General features: G+C 36.2%; 1 protein-coding gene, 1 non-coding gene and 1 pseudogene across 2 annotated transcripts; all 3 read left to right on the top strand.

The window, feature by feature from the left end:
* The first annotated feature begins 3,931 nt into the window (after positions 1-3,931).
* Positions 3,932-6,084, top strand: LOC113322704 (40S ribosomal protein S2-3-like). Its single transcript, XM_026570844.1, has 2 exons — positions 3,932-4,677; positions 5,711-6,084. The coding sequence occupies exons 1-2, from the start codon at positions 4,000-4,002 to the stop codon at positions 5,867-5,869; spliced, it is 837 nt and encodes a 278-aa protein (XP_026426629.1). The 5' UTR covers positions 3,932-3,999; the 3' UTR covers positions 5,870-6,084.
* On the top strand, positions 5,155-5,246 carry LOC113325608. The gene has a single exon (XR_003348070.1). It is a non-coding gene; the product is annotated as a small nucleolar RNA U54 (small nucleolar RNA).
* Positions 5,293-5,375, top strand: LOC113325610 (annotated as a pseudogene).
* Positions 6,085-18,044: the final 11,960 nt, after the last annotated feature.

The following is an 18,044-nucleotide window of genomic DNA, read 5'->3' as shown; positions in this document are numbered from 1 at the left end:
GGTGTTTGCAACAATTATAAACGTTGCAAACACCCGATTTTCATCATTTTTTCTTTATTTCATCACTGTGAACCATTTTTGAGCCATAAATAATTATTTTGAGAGCATTTTTACTATGATGAGTTAAACCTCAACACTGGGACGACGAAGGAGGCCGAGCTTCATACATGGGTAATTTAATTAATTCTTTTTAAGACTTTTGCATTAAAAATTAATTGAAATATGATTTGATTAAATTGGGTGTTATTTGATTAGATGGGTCATGCTTAGCTTAGGTGATTTGATGTTCCATGCTTAACATTTACAATCAATTTTTTGAGAATCTACTTTGGCAAAATAAGAGTCCATATAACTTATGTTTTGAGCGATTATTGTCTAGAATAATTCATTGAGCCCTATTTTATGAAGATTGGACAAATCATTAGTCCCAGTTCCTCTCACCATTGTTAATATTTTTGTATATATATTTTTATTAAATCTAAAAATTCCATTTCCTTCACAAGTCTTAAAACAATCCTTTTATCACTATCTACAACAACTTTGAAAACACATCAATTAGTAAATAAAACGGTTGAAGGGTATATAGGTAATTGAACTATCCAAGGGATATCCTTATAAGGGCACTTTAGATGGGATTATTGGTTTGTATGCCCTGAAATTTTTAAGTATGTCGTAAAACATGGTTCCTATTTGGAAAATTTCTTGTTTGGTCCTAAGCCCATAAGGTTATTTATAGTAGGGTCCAACCGGATTAATTAGTTATCTACAGGTCCATATTTAACCAAAACATGGAAATGACCAGAAACTCCTTGTTGCCAAACGTATGTGCCTGCACACCTTTAATATCTAATATAATTCGATATTCTTCTCTCTCCCATTAAGAAACCTAATTTATCTACATATATAATAAAAAAAAACATAGTAGAAGACCTAGACGTTCTGATTTGTGAAGTTTGAGAAGAAGTCTACATATGTGTTTGCTGAAAAAGTAGCATAAAATGGTATGAATTAGTAGTACATATATGATGTACTGAAAAACCCTGTTTTATTTTAACCAATATGATACGTCGATAGTTTTTTTTATCTTTTATTGTTCAAATGAGCAGCGCAACAATGTTTTAGGAGATAGATTCCCTATTACATAATTCAAAAACTGATGAAAGTTCTTGAATAAGAAATCAACATCATGAGCTAATCCTTATTTGAAGAGGACCAAGCAGCAACATCTTCTCCAGGAACTAATGCAACATCTTCTCCAGGAACTAAGCATATGCTAGTGGATAAAAAACCTGCAAAATATAAGAGTACATATATGATATACTCTCAGAAACTAAAAAGCTACACAAATTGAAACCGAAAAAAAGGCTCAGAATTTTCAGTACATAACTTCCATACTCATTAAAAAACCATTCTTATGCTTACATATATGAATCTGTGTGTTAGACACTATGAATTTGTAGTACATAAATGATATACTGAAAATAAAACTAGTTAATTTGCAGTTAATAAATGGTATACTCAAAAAAGTTCATAGTGTTTGGACTAGATATAGACATCTTGAACCTGTAAATGCGACCAAAACGTAACAATATTGACATAACCATGATGAACAACGGATAAAAATGAGTAGTACATGCAATATGCACTGATTCAGCTAATTACAATTCTAGATAATCTAATGTATTAACAAGCAATTACGAACCGTACATATATACACGAAACATTGAACACATCAAAGTAATACTGCTCTCGTACATACAAAACATTGAACACATCAAAATAATACTGCTCATTTTACATGAAACTAACCTGAAAAAATTATCAATCGAATTACAATCCACTACGACGAACAACAACGAACCTGTAAAAAAAAACAAAAAATCATGTTACCTTTAGGTAATCCATATATGAATTGCTGATTCATTATCTAAATCAACTCCAAGATAAGAAAAGACCGATGAATCTACGAACATAACAGAATTAAAGCAGTTCTTTTTAGTATTCCATATATGTACCTTTGATTTATAACTAAAAATCAAAGAACATAGTTCAGTATTACACATACGTACTCATGGATGGAACCCAAAAATCTGAATAAAACAGAATCAAAAAAAGTTTCTATCAGTACGCCATATACGTACTGCATAATCATGAACTAAAAATCAAATTCATGTAAAGAAGAATTGATGAAACGATGAATATAACCGAATCAAAGCACATATTTCGGTATTACACTTACATACTCATGGATCGAACCCAAAAACAGTGGCAAAAATCTGATTAAAACATAATCAAAAGAGTTTTATATCAGTAAGCCGTATACGTACTGTCAATTCATACACAAAACCAAACTGTAACAAAGCTAAAAACATAAAAGCGTCATGAAAATCGGTTTGATCTTCATAATACAATCGAAAAACAAATCAAAAGAAGAAAACAAACAAAATAATCAAAGAAGATGATTAGAAAACATACCTGGAACAAAATATCATATATTTATTGCTGGATCAAACAATCTCAAACAACAACAAATTTATTATTTACGTCTAGATCTGAACTATTTTCATCAAAAACCATCAGTACATCATATATGTACTGATGGTTAATACACAAAAACAAACTAAAAACCCAACAAAATGAAAGTAAAATATCAGATCTACTAACGAAATGTATATAAAACATGATTATCTATCTAGATCCGAACTAAATATGAGATCTCCAACAACAGACTAAGATGAATTGAAAAATCAACATAGGAATCAAATATAAACCAAATACCTTGACTAATTCTTAGCTGATTTTCTTGATTTGTAGGAAGCAACAACTTCATATACAGTATCTCAATTGATTTCGCCATTAGACTGAAAATCAAATCCAAATAGTTTCAAAAAAATATGAGACAATATTAAAACTAACTAAATCTCGGCTAATGAAACAAGATTGAAATAGATAATCTCGCGTTCGACGATTAAAACCCAAGAATTTTTTCCTTCTTCTAGCTGCTCTCCGATTTGGATCTGAGAGATTGAAATGAAAAGAGAAAAAATGAAATGAAATTTAGTTACCCTGTTTTTATATACATGAGGGTGTTTTGGGAATTTAAAAATATGTCTCATGTATCTCGCACATGTATAGGACCTGAGAATAAAATTTTAGGTCCAATTTTCTTTTTTCTTTAAAACTTTGGACCTCATGTTACTGGGCTTTTGTGGGTGGACCTGCCACTAACTAGTATCACTACACTAGTACCTATAGGTAATTCCTACTTCCTATTTTATGGTTGTAAACCTTTTCTCTTGCCAAAATCACATCAAAGTAGGGGTGAGCATAAAAACCGGAACCGCGGATTTGACCCGTATCCGTCTGCAAAATTGCGGATTTCACCCAAACCGCAAAACGTATGGGCCGGACACGGGTGGGATTCTCAAATCCGCACGTTTTAGCGGTTTGGGTGCGGTTGAATATTGAAAACCGCGGATTACCCGCACCGTAGGTTAGTAAAGTAAAACCTTATAACATAAGACAGGCCCAGACCCCAATTCAATAGCATTGGCTTCCACTAGGCTTAAATGGGCTTCCACTAGGCTTTACGCAACGGTAGTAACGACTACCAACTAAAAACACGATGCCAAAGACAAGCCCAGATCTCTTTTTTTTTTATCCCTAATCCGCGGTTAATCCGCAACCGGACCGCACAATCCGCGGATCCGCGGATGATTGGGCCGGTCACGGTTTAATTTTTCAAATCCGCAACTTTGACGGTTTGGTTGCGAGTGACCCCTAATACGCAACCGTCCGTCCGTTGCACACCCTTACATCAAAGTAGAGCAAACGGGGGCTTCTAAGCAGGCCTCCTTTCGTAGCAAATTTGGGGTTTTGATCAGGCCCAAATGCTTCCGTAGGTAAATAAGTAAAACATTATAAAACCTCATCTAAAATCTTTGTGTTCTCTTCGGAAAATTCTCTCATCTCACCGAAAAATACCCAGAACAACCAATCATGGCGGAACGCGGTGGTGCAGGAGAAAGAGGTGGATTTGGTAGGGGGTTTGGTGGCCGTGGAGATAGAGGTCGTGGAGATAGAGGAAGAGGAGATCGTCGCGGTGGAAGAAGAGGTGGACGTCGTGAGGAAGAAGAGAAATGGGTACCAGTAACCAAGCTAGGTCGTCTTGTGAAGGAAGGTCAGATTCGAAGTCTTGAACAGATCTATCTTCATTCATTAGCAGTCAAGGAGTATCAGATCGTTGATCAACTATTAGGGCCTGTTTTGAAAGATGAAGTCATGAAAATCATGCCTGTTCAGAAACAGACTAGGGCTGGACAAAGGACTAGATTCAAAGCATTTGTTGTTGTTGGTGATGGTAATGGTCATGTTGGTTTGGGTGTGAAATGTAGTAAAGAAGTTGCTACTGCTATTCGTGGTGGTATTATTCTTGCTAAGTTATCTGTTGTCCCTGTTAGAAGAGGTTATTGGGGTAATAAGATTGGTAAACCACATACTGTTCCTTGTAAGGTTACTGGTAAATGTGGTTCTGTTACTGTCCGTATGGTTCCTGCTCCTCGTGGTGCTGGTATTGTTGCTGCTAGGGTTCCTAAAAAGGTTTTGCAGTTTGCTGGTATTGATGATGTTTTCACTTCTTCTCGTGGATCTACAAAAACCCTTGGAAACTTTGTTAAGGTTTGCATCTCAATTTCCCTCTTTATCTGTTTATGGATCTGCCTAAATGTTTGTTTAGTGGACATTTGATCTTCTAGGAAGAGTTAAATTGAATGCTAACTTGTTCTTCAGTTCTATATTTTAGGGTTTTAAGATTTATTATTTGGTTTAAAATGGTAAATGCTATTTAAAACTCCATGGATGGGTCATGAATTCTGGCAAGATTATACCACATGATTGACTATTTTATCTGGTAAATTATGGTTCTAGGGTTTGTTTCCCATCTTGATTTATGTTTGGTGTATACATTATCGGTAATAGAAACAGTTGCATACATGTGCTTCTCTGATTACCAAGATTTTAGAATTTACCAGATGATTAACTATTTTATGTGGTAATTTATAGTTCTAGGGTTTGTTTGAATCTTGATTAGTGTTTGGTGTATACAGAGCCCTATATGGTAATAGAAACAGTTGCATACATGTGTGTAATGTCTATGTCTCAATGATTATATGCCTTTTATAGGTAATATACGCTATTCTCATTGGTATTGTTGCCAATAAGATGAAAACCTAAGATGTATATGAGACCCCTGCTATAGTTTATACATAGTAATAATGTTCATATCAGTAACCTTTTCTGCGGTGATGAATCACATGTCAGACTTCAGAGGTTTTCACTAATCTTTAAGAAGAGAGTTTATTTATTCTGGGCAGGATTGTTTATTCATTCCGATTTTGATGATTTAAATTTTATGTCTGTTTTGTTGCTCAACCCTCTTTGGGACAATTTTGAGCGGCTTTAAGTCATATGCTGAGATTGAAGAAGAATATGAGAGTTGCTATACAGAACAGTAACTTAATTTATTTTTTCTTTTCATGTCGCGAAGAAAGGTGTAATTTATGAATGTTAACTTTAGTGATTGAATTCTTTAGGTCGTGGTATGATTCATTCAGTGTTCACCTGATTGGCACATTTTATGTTGTATTTTTTTCCCCGAATTAAAGAGATGTGGGCTCTGTTCTAATTATATGCATTGGTTTTCTATGTGCAGGCTACTTTCGACTGTCTCCAAAAGACTTACGGGTTTTTGACTCCTGATTTCTGGAAGGAGACTCGCTTCACAAAATCTCCATTCCAGGAGTACACTGATCTCTTGGCGAAGCCTACAAAAGCCCTCATCCTTGATGACGTGGAAAGGATGGATGCATAATTGGGATGAGATAGCGATAGGATTTTAAGTATTAAAGCTGATGAGACATCTGCTTCTTGTTTTTGTTTTGTTTTTCTAGTGTGAAACTTCAAGCACAGAAGAAAGTGTAGTTGCAGTTATTGACATTTGTCTTCTGTAGTTAAGTTCCATAAAGGTACTGTTTTCTTGAATCGAGAATTTGCTTAGCTTTAATATTCCCTGCGACTACTACCTTAGCTGCTCTTCAAAAATTTAGATGGTGGTAGAACATTGGAACATGTGGTTGCTTATAGAAATTAAAATGCAGTTTTCTGCGCTTTCATAATAAGTTTGCTTATAGAAATTAAGAGACTTAAAATTGTAGATGAATGCCCACAAGTGTTTTACAGCACTGGAACGTTTTTAGTAGTTTTGTTCACAGGAGTAGCATTTCCTGCTCCTGTGCTGCGTTTTGTTCAGATGATGGATGGGATCATAGAACAATGATGGCGAATGCCGCTGGTTCTTGTTCAGATTCAACAAATCTTGGTAACAAAGGGGACTTCATGGCTTTGTGGAATTACTATACCTAAACGGAAGCTGTAGTACTGCACATGTAAATAATAGGTTCCTTAGTTGACAATGAAATCTAAGCTGGCGGCGGCTGGTCACTTCTTCTCAAGTACCACTTGGTACCTTTGGGCTTTAAATAAAAAGAAATAAAAAGAAGAAAAAAAGTATCTCTGCTGCATAGGTTATTGTATTGCAGGTAACAAGAAATGATAGCTTCCAAAAATAATGGTTCCTTAATTATCAAGTCCTCATTTCGTCCCTCCACACACAAGCATAATTTTATATACCAGAATTTCTTGCCATGATGCCGTCAATGGGTCCAGATCGTCTGTGCCACTGCTTGGGTGTGCCCTATGTGCCACACCAACAGAAACACGGTATTTTCTCTTGGATTTGTAATATCTTCTTTAACTAATTAATTATCTTTCCTAATCGATTAGTGTTGTATAAATAGAAAATCTATTTAGTTAGTCATGGTTAATGAGAGGAATGATGTGGCGTGTTTCTATTGGTGTGACACATAGGGCACACCCAAGCAGTGGCACAGACGATCTCGACCCGCCGTCAATAGTGTTTGTGTTTCCTGAAGTTTAGGTCAGACGGCTGGCCGCTGGCCTGTTTATCAAAGTAATACAGCTAAACTTTTCTTAACATCTGAGGATCCCTAGTTCTAAATTGTATAAGAAGTCCAACCTGAATTGTTGTAAATTAGATCCAACATTGTCTAATGGCTCTAGATACTGTTCATTATGTGATTGGTGGTGTTCCACTTCCACATTCACAACGCACGAACAAGGAGTTGATATTTTCGAAAAGAAAATGGGATGTTGAGGACGCAAGAAATTTTGCGTTGGTATTTCTGGTACATACAGGGGTATTGTTTGCCCCTTTCCACTTTAATTGGAGTGCATTTTGGGTTGCAGCGATTCTGTTTTGGATAACTTTTCCTATTGGGATAAGTCTTTCATACCATAGAAACCTTACTCATAAGAGCTTTAAGCTTGCAAAACCACTCGAATACTTGTTCGCTTATTTTGGGCTTCACGCTGCACAGTTTGGTGTTAATATTAGGCCGTGAGAATCGCTTGCGGGCATCACCTCATTGGAATGATAACTTCAGTGTGTCATGAATGGGTAAAGCCCCATAGAACACCAAAGATTTGTCAAAGAACAATTGGGTGGGTAGGTTTGTTTGGCATGGAGAAGCTTGGCACAACAACCATCACGCTTTCCAGTTTTCAGCTCGTTTAGGTCTCGAATGGTGGCAGATCGACGTACCTTGGTACATTGTAAAGCTTCTTAAATACATTGGATTAGCAACAGACGTTAAAGTCCCAACGATGATTCAGAAACGCAAGATGTCTTTCAAAAAGTAATGATGAATTTGAACATTAGGCCACAACCTGGATACAATCCCTTTCCATGTCGCATCCCTCTTACACTCCTTCTCGATGAAATCAGCGAGTTCAGGCTTGGGTTCAACTAGTATTTTCATGACCGCCTCTTTCACCGATGGGTCAGTGATTTTTGCTATATTTCCATTTCTGATGTCATCACAGAGAAGAATCCAGTGTTCCTGTAAAAGCTTAACGATTTGGATGAAACAGAAGCGAAAACGAATCCTAGACGAAGAACCTCATTATTTTGATAGACCCCGCAAAGTAACTGAGTTTGAAATGTATCCTCACATAAAATGGTTTCGATAGATAGGGCTAGTATGATTGCGGTATGGATCTTTATTAGTACTAAAACAGGTTCTTGAAGTAGGAGCTTTTGTGGCATATCGTAACTAATGAATTAGCTGTTAGTCCTCCTGGTGTAGTTGTATGTGGAGCTACAAGCATTAGGTGCATCACTTTTCCTTTGTCCAAACCAGGAACGTGTTGATTCATCATCGGCATTATTAAGCTTTGATACTGCCAGAATTTTTCTTGGCATTCTCTTCGTGGTAATGTTCACCAGCTATATCAATGCAGGTTTTGTTTTCAACATCGACGACAGATTCATCTGTTGCAGCAAATGTTTTCATTTCCTCACTTTACAATGGCGAAGACGGAGTTGCCCCGGTGTGAGAAAGAGATTAGTTGGAAGTAGAGAGAGTTGCTATATACAAGACGTGTTTTCATTGCCAGTCTATTTTGATGCTCTATCCTAATTTTATAGCATACGTACCCGACAAAGGCCAGATCGACAGGATGATCGACAAACCCATGAAACTATCATGCATTTAGTACTTCTGGTAAGAGCAATTCCTATGGAATGAAAAAACCTGGAGTTCGTTCATTTTGCTCCTACTATGGAATGAACAAACATGAAAAATGGATGTTCAAACCATCAGATTTGTTGGTTTGAACATTGAGTCGGAACAACCAGCGCGCGTCCGTGGGAATGACGGGAGTCATTCATACCAACGCTGGCGTAAGAAAAGAAAACGCCAGCGTTTGAATGTTGAACGCGCGTAAACAGGTATAGCGCCCGCGTCCTTATTAAAAACACCAGCGTCAGACCCAAAAACGCCAACTGCTCCATCTGAACGGCTGAAAACTCTTCTGATCCAACGGCTACAATTTTTTGAATTCTATAAATACTCCTCATTTCAACTCCAAATTCACACATTCTTCACTCTCAAAGCATCTACAAAAATGCCTCCCAGAGTTCGTTCTGTTAGATTCACTCAACAAGAGAATTTAGCTATTTGTAGAGCCTTCGTTTTTCACACACAAGATGCTGTCTTTCGTAATGTAGCCGTATCGACGTTGACTTTCTGGGAGAAAGTTTTCAGAATGTTCATCGCTGAAACAGGGAACATTTATGGGCGTGATTCTCACGGATTATCGCATCGTTTTAGTTCAACTAGTAGCCATGTATTGGAGTTCATGGCATTACTAATAGAGAATCACAAAAATAATCTCAACGGTGAAGCCGAACATGAAGTGGAACCCAGAACTCTAGCGATGTGACCAGTATCTCACAGAGGTCGTCCTTTCGAATTCCATGCTTGTTTCAACATTCTTAGGGTGCTCAACAAATACGGTCCCCTACTCTAGGAATTCCACCACCCACCGAGAATTAGGACGCCTATGTAGTAGTTGTTTTAATCTAATGTATTTCTTTTATTTGTCATGTATGATGTGGTTGTTCAATGCAGTACGTTTTTATTTATGATGTTAATATTGATGGTGCAATTTTTAATCCAGGAAAAATTTAAATTACTGACGTGCAAATGTGAAGTTAATCGTAATAACATAATACCATAGTGAATCGATTTGTCCTACAACTTCAATCAGCCCACTCCACCGAAAAACACCTGGGACATTCCCAAAAATGCCTTCCATATGTGTCTTCTTCAGAAGAAGTCCTCAAATGCATAAAAGTCCTGCAACCGGGATTTGAGCATGAACTGATTCTCTGTGGACAGTGTTGGTATTCGTGATCTCCATATCCACAATGCTTGCAGTATAATAACTCCTTCTTCAATCTGGCTTTAAGTTTGAAGTTTTTGTAGAGTGTTGCAATCTTTTCTTCTTCTTCTTTTTTAATCTTCATAGCATCATCTAGCATATGTGGTTCCTCTGGACAATTGGGATCTTGACATTGCAAATACCTGAGCTTTTCCGGTTGTGATTCAATCACCATTCTGATGCGTGAACAACCTTACCGCGGACACTTTGGATACATCCAAGGACATTGCATAAGACTGTGGTTATCCATGAAACATAATGGGCAAACCTCTTTTGCTTCGACACATAATATTTGCTTCGCTTTGCCTTTAGAAAATATGGTGGATGATGAGAAAGAAATCGGTTCGTTTGGTTTAGAATAAAACCTAGTGATGTATTCATCACTAATGAAGTCAAACATTATACAGAAGTATTGTGGATGGTTCATTGTAGCAATTCTGGATTATCCAACAAAGAATTGGAAACCATCGCTCAGACCAAGTTTATGGAAGAAAGCGAGAGACAGTTTAGGCATTTTTGAATGTTATGAAATTTACAGAGAGAATGTCGCTGGAATTGATGTAGTTTGATGTTTTTGTTGTGGTTTATTAAAAATGTAGTTTGATGTTATTTGCAAGTTTAATAAATTATAATAAATTTCACTTAATCTGAAGTGAAAATCTATTTTAAAATATAAACATTTTCATTCATTGATATTAATGCCAATTCTTTTACAAGATATAAACTTATCAGACAATAATAAAAACTTCAATAAAAATCAAGTACAAGTTTTGGCCTCCTGTTTATCTTCATTTGACGTATTTTCCATTCAACGCGCTCTTTGACAGTTTCACCTTTGTTTTTGAATTTTTTGTTGTTAACTTTCAAAACTGGAGCTCTTCTTTGCCTTTTAGCGGAACATTTTCTTGGAGCAAGTTCAAAAACTTGCACTTCTCTCTTACAGTTTTCAATCTTTTTAAAACTCCCACATATCTTAGAAACAACAGGTTCAAGTTTTGCATCGCAAAAAAGTGTGATCGCCTTTTCAGCCATTGAGAAATAAATTTTAGAAGAGAAAATTCAAGAGAAGTGAATTTTGGTGTGAGTGAATTGTTTGAGTTCGATGGTAATTTATAGAGGTAAAAGTGAATTTTGAAAAAAAAACGTTGGCGTTTTTGCTACAAACGCCAGCGTCATATGTTAGGACGCCGCATCGAAGCTTCGGCGCCGGCGCTTGGCCTATCAACGCCGACGCTTTTCTCTCAGACTCCAGCATTTTTTCCTCGATCGCGCGCTTAGTTATCTAACATCCAGTGCTTTACCATAATGGAAAAACCAGTTTGGCCATCCACCTGGCTCAACAAAATTTTGCATCTGACCATTGCCTTAGGAATTGCCCTAAAATTTTAAGGTAGTAAGGTGGGTTAATGATTATTGTATCCTGGCTAGATAAATATCATGTGATAAAAAATTATGCTTGCTGACTCCATCATGATTCTTAAGTCTAATGAAGTCTAATCAAGTTTGAGAGAACAAGCTTCATTAAAACGCCAAACACAAAACTAGCACGCCCCAAAAAAATATATTTTCATTGTCAGGCCCACAATTAATTTTAGGCACCGTGACACCCATAATTATTTTTGTGACACCCATAATTATATGAAATTTTGAAGAACGTCTGCATAACAGGATATGCATTAGGGATATAATTGACAACGCAACTTGGATATAACATATCTAAAAAACCGCGTCTTAAAATTTTACAAATTTTATATCGTTGGAAATATTTTTAAGAGAGCTACAAAACGAGTACAAACAACAATATCAAATTTTTGTTTTTCACGAAAAAATTGGAGGTGATCATCATTTTAGGCAAAATTTTCGAAAACTTGATATGTAACCATTATGCAGCCACCAAAAAGGATGCATAACGCATTATGCAGACGCATAACGAATTATGCAACCATTTTCTCCACTGCATAACAAATTATGCATCTATAACAAGTTATGTAGCCATTGTTTTGGTTGATTTTAGTGCGTACACAAAAAATTGATGCATAATGCATTGTGCAACCATATTTTCGGATGCATAATAGGTCATGCATCAATTTTCTCGATGCATAAAAGAATGTGCAACAATTTTCTCGATGCATAAGGCATTATGCAGCCATATTTTCGGATGCATAACAGGTTATGCATCAATTTTCACGTCTGCATAACATGTTATGCAGATACTATTGTAGGTGCATGACAAGTTATGCCGTCTTTCTTTTTGTTGGTTTCAATATTAACAAAAAAATTGTTGCATAACGTGTTATGCAACCATTTTCTGGACTGCATAACAAGGTATGCAACAAATTTCGTAGATGCATAACAGGTTATGCAACTATTTTCATAGTTGCATAAAAGATTATTCAACCGTTATGACCAAACACACACCAGTATGACCAAATACATCTATCATTCAAACTCATTCTCCCCCTCTAAATAAATCTAACTGAGTCTTCTCTGTTTCTCCTACAAATCCGGGTTGATTTTTCTTGTAACAACCTAATCATACATCTAGCATTCAAACTCATTTCATTCACCTGTAGCATTACAACCAATTTCATTGTGAACCACCAAATCCACTACTGCGTCACACAACAACTCAGCAACACCACACACCCATTCTCTAAAGCTGCAACATAACTTCTTACAACTTTTATTTACCTGCAACCACAAATATTACCTTCACTTTCCTGTCACAAACACATCACCACAATCTGAACCATAAACCACCACTTGATTGCAACAACCAAAAACTACACCTGATATGTCTTGCAACACTAACTCTTTCTCAGCTCAATTCTTCACTTCCATCTTCTTGACCTAGCCACTGCAGAACAACACCATTACAATCTCAGTCCTTCACTTTATCAAGTCACTGTATCATTTCCCAGAACAAACACCTATAAGTCAGGTTCAACAGCCTCATGGCCCTCATCTACTCCCTTCAATCCTGACATGCAATTCCATCTTAACTTCAATACTATCAGTTCCATAATCACCTTCTCTAGTATCAACTAACTGACCGAGCAACAGCGAATACCAATTCTACACCGCATACTCGTCCCACCAGGTCACCATCTAGGCACACACCCATCGACATCAGAATCAAATATTTTCCAATTCCATCTTCTATAAGTCTTGCCAACACAAACCACTTCATCCAACACACACCCTTTGTAAACATCCACCAACATCTACTGGCTCTTCTGACCCTTCTCAGCACTATTCAATTGAATCAATGCAACTTCAATCTATAACCAACAACAGATGTCTTCAGCAGCATCTAACATCTCAACACCACCAGTTCATATGTCATCTCCATCCAATCTCCATCTGAATCTCTTAAGAACACCAACAAAAACCCATTAATCTCCATCATTTCTTCTTCCTTCCAGACCCATCAGCTCAAACATTAACAGCAAAACCGCAACTGCAACACTCCATCTAACAGTGTTAACATCCATTTCCATCAACAACAAAAATTACCTGATTCCTGCAGCTCTCAGTAACCAACAACAAACAACAAAAACATCCTCAACTCCAACTGATTTGCAATTGAACGCAACTCATCTCAGATTTGAATTGAAGTAGACCAAGTCACCAAATTCATCAAAATATCCTTTCTAATTCATAAATCAAACTAAAACCCTAACTTTATTCATCAAATATTTCACCTGAATTTTTTGTTTTTTAAACCGTATTCACCAAATTCAACAAAAATCAATACAAAAATTTCTATCCTTAACCATCTAAACAAACTATGAGTACCTCTAACGGTGAAGGTCGAAGATGTCTAGCAAAATTCTGGTTTTGATTGGAGAGGGGATGAAAAGTTCTTGGTAGAAGGTGACCTCCATGAGCATTAGGTCTCCTAGAGTACAGATGAATAGCAACTCCATCGTATTTAGAAGAATCCAACCATTTTAGGGTTTCTTCTTCTACTTGCTGCTTTAGGGCTTCTTCGGGAGTAAATGTTATTGATGATGATCGGGAGTGGGTGAAGCTAGATGGAAATAAGAGGATTTTTATTTTCAGAGGACTCATAAACCTGAGCGGAGGTGATCTGAAGAAGGAAAGCACATGAAATAAAAGAAAAAAAAAATAAACGGAAACTAATTTTAAGAAATATGGGTGTGAGAGAAAGTTTCTCTCAGAAAATGGGTGCGATCGTGAATTTTTTCACCCGTAGGTTTCACAGTGTAAAAATTTGTAAAAATGGGTGTGGCTGTAATTTTCACATATTAAGATTTATGTTAGTTAAATATGGGCTGGAATTGCTAATTCTCGATTAGCAAAATCATGTGAACTTCAAAATATTCTAATGGTAGGTTTGGATGTAGAATTTTAAAGGTGGGATTTGTAGGTCCATGGGATTTGGTGGATTCACGTTTCCTTCATAACGTTTGGTTGCCCAAATCCTCCGAACCACGTTTTCCACGGGAATCAGTTTCCAGCAAATCCTCTATATGGAGTCTGACCCCTCCCCCCAAGGTTGTGTTTGATAAAAGAGAAAGGAAACAATTCCATGGAAAGTGTTTTCGTGGAATCAGTTTCCTGGTGGAGGCAAGGAAGGACTTTCTATGGAATTCCATGAAATTGAGTATAAAATATACTTTAGCCCATGCTTTTTTACAATTCCTTGGAAATAGTTTTTTGATCAAACGACGGAAAACATGTTATTTCCATGGAAAGACGGTTAACTCCATGGAATTAATTCCTATTAAACACAACCTAAGATTTGATAGGAAACTTATCAATGAATTTATGGACTCACCTTTTTTAACTTCAAATCTAATTTATATACAATTTTAAGATTCTAAGGGTGATACCAAACAGTATATGGACTTTAAAACAAGAGAATTCTATAAATCCTAGAAATTTTGAACGAGTTACCAAACACACGCGAGATTTACATGAATTCCAGAATTTGTAATCTCATGGGATTATAAATCCTAGAAATCGTGAATCTGCAAACAAACACACAATAATTTTTATTTTTTCTTTCTGAAACTAAGGAAATGATTAAGATAATTAGTGTTTGGGTCGTAAGTTTGTCTGTTATAGTTTTTGGGTCGTTGACTCGTTAGTCAAAGTAGTCAAATGGTCTAACTGTTAACATCCGTCATTTTCTGTTAGTGGAATGGTGATGTCTTTGGTAAGATAAGAAGTAGTGTATGGGGAAAATGGAGGATCATATTTTTGTAGGAAGAGGAAAGATGCATAAAGAACTGGGAAATCCAGTTGTTCCTCTGTGAAATGAGAAGATAGAAAAATATCTGATTCAATTGAAGCTCTACTTCAAAAAATCCAAAAAAACATGGTAAAAGTTTCAAGTTCCAGTCCTTTCATTGCCAGTAGCACAATGGTTTGCAAAAAGATAAAACACTAGGCTTTCCATTTCATTACATCTCTCCTCCGTAACTGCATATTCGAAAATCATGAGCATCTAAGCAGTATGAGAGTACATGGTGAACAATTATATTTGCATTAACTGCATTGTTAGCTATTGTCGGTAAAACTATGTGACTCACGTTCCTAGTTCGAGTCCAAAGTAAGTATTTTCGTACTAATATGATTTCAAGAAGAAAATGGAGTAACTACTGTCTACAGATATATAACCACTAAATCGAGTTCCAAGTTCATTTTGATTCTAAAGACAAGAGAGAGTAGCCGAGTTGGGGTTGAGTTTCATACAAAGTTTGGATGAGTAAAATTAGGTTTATGCCTTTGAAATTATAAATGAGATGAAAAGATTAAACATGCATTTCAGAGTTTCATAAGAAATAAGGGATGAATTGGTTTTGGATTGGATTGGAATTTGGACATGGTTACAGGAAGAAATCAGTAAAGAAGAGGGGACGTTTTACTTCCATTAAACAAGTTTGCAACCATTAAATTAGATTTACTATTGGTTTGGGGGAGTGCATGGTGGCAATCGATGTCTTTTTTAAGGCAAATCATCATAAATGTCTGGTTTATTTTGGATATGGTTTTGCAGGGAATTTGAGAGTAGCATAAGAACATTTGTTGACAGAAAATACCATTAACCAGGTTTTTCCAATCAAGTGTTTGAAAGAAGTCCCAAACCAGTTTTCCTTGGTTTTGGAAAATCGTGAGTCATGGACAGGTCCTGACCATTTGACCGCTTTGACTAACGAGTTTACGATTCAAACACTATAAAGACAAATTTAGGACCCAAGCACCAAAAGGTACCAAAATTTACGACCTAAACACCAATTAACTGTTGATATCAAACTAGTAATGAGTTTACATGATATTCATCCTCCAATAGTTGCACATTAATAATAGTGGGAGGAGAATTAGACCAAAGACTAGTTACTCTATCAACTCTTGCATGTTTAGATAGGATATCTGCCACTTTATTTCTTTCATTTGGCACATAATTACATTTCCAAGAGGTAACAATTATAAAAAGAGATTTTATATCGAAAATCAAGTTACGGAGTTTCGAATCAATGTTGACTCATTATTCACTGCATCCACCACCAGTTTAGAGTCCATCTCAAAGTGCTAACAGCCTCTACTCTTAAATCCTTTGCCCATTGTATCGCTTCCTATAATCCCTTGCATTCTGCCTGCTCTGCACCAATAGCTTCTGCTAAGTATATGCATTTTCATCTCCAGTGCCTCCCTGTAAATCACAAATCGTTGGACCAATACTACATGTTTTGTAATATTATGAAAGCTACCATCACAATTTATAATAAATACTCATTTAGGAGGTGGTAACCAATGAATGTTCTCATTGTTTACTATAGACTCTGTTAGTCTACGAAATTTGGGTCTGGACTCGTGTTCAGCTACATGTTTCCTGCAATTAGCAATTATATTATATAGAGAGAAAACTTTTCCCTGAAAGACTTTGTCACATCCAGCTGCCCAAATAGTCCAATAAATAATACCAATCATGTTAAGGTCATTTTTTTCAATTTGGTTTGCATGCAACTTATCAAAAAAGTTACATACTCAATCCTCCATAGAGAGTTAATTATTGAACTGCAGACCCAATAAGAAAACCAGTCAACTTTAGAAACCGGGCATTCCATAATGATATGTGATGGAGTTTCTTGGACCTGTGAACAAAAAGGACAAGTTACATCCAAGTTTTGAATCACATTCACTAGCTTGTCTCTTGCACCCAGTATTCTTAATGCACTTCCACATAAACTGGTTTACTCTTGTCATAGTAAGAGTTTCTATAGTCTCTTGAAAATTCATTGTATTTTATCACCCACTGTATTATTGTGATGTATCTCTTCAGACATCTTCTTGTACGCTGACTTCACTGTAAGTTTACCGTTTCTCTCTAGGGTCCAAATAAGTTTATCTTCATAATTCTGGTGCACGTAGATGTTGATGATGAATCTTGTTGTTGCGGGATCAAAGAGATTGAAGGTGAGATTGATATCTGAGATATTAGAGTTCACTTCAAAGAGTTGATGCACATAAATGTGTTGTTGATGGTTTATAACTCCTTATTTGGCATAGGAGGAGAGTCTAACTCTGGAATCCACCTATGCTTCCAGATGAAAACGTTGTTTCCATTCCCTACATTCCAACAACTGTATTTCTCAATGAAGTTAAACTTGGAATAGATGCTCCTCCAAGACTAATTAGTATTGCTGAGGTTCAAGACTTGAGCATCTAGGAAATATTTGGCTTGTAGAGACGTGGCGCATATATAAGTATCATTTGATCACAATTTCCAAGCTGATTTTTGCTAGTAAAGCTCCATATAAGATATGGAGATCTCTGAAACCTAATCCACACTCTTCATTAGGTTTGTTTATATTTTTCCAAAACATGAAGTGCTTGCCTTATTGGATTTCTTGTTTCTCAAAAAAGCCTATTGAGTCGAGTTCATCTGGGAGATGGTGGAATCGGGAAGTTTAAAACTGATCATATGATGTAATGGGATTCCATTAGTCACACTTCTTATCATTATTAATGGTGCTACTTCTGAGTTAGTATATTACAGTATTATATTTTTATGCATTAACGAACTTCACTATTGTTGGTTACCAAAATCATTATGCACAAGAGTGCATTATCGAATACGAAGCAGCTGGTAGGCACATTCAATACATCTTATAATTGGGTCTTTTATTAACTCATTACCAATTACTAAGAGT

Source organism: Papaver somniferum, chromosome 11, assembly GCF_003573695.1.
Source record: "Papaver somniferum cultivar HN1 chromosome 11, ASM357369v1, whole genome shotgun sequence".
Classification (NCBI taxonomy): Eukaryota; Viridiplantae; Streptophyta; class Magnoliopsida; order Ranunculales; family Papaveraceae; genus Papaver; species Papaver somniferum.
Note: the sequence above shows the minus strand (reverse complement) of the source record. Positions and strands in the feature narration are given on the sequence as shown.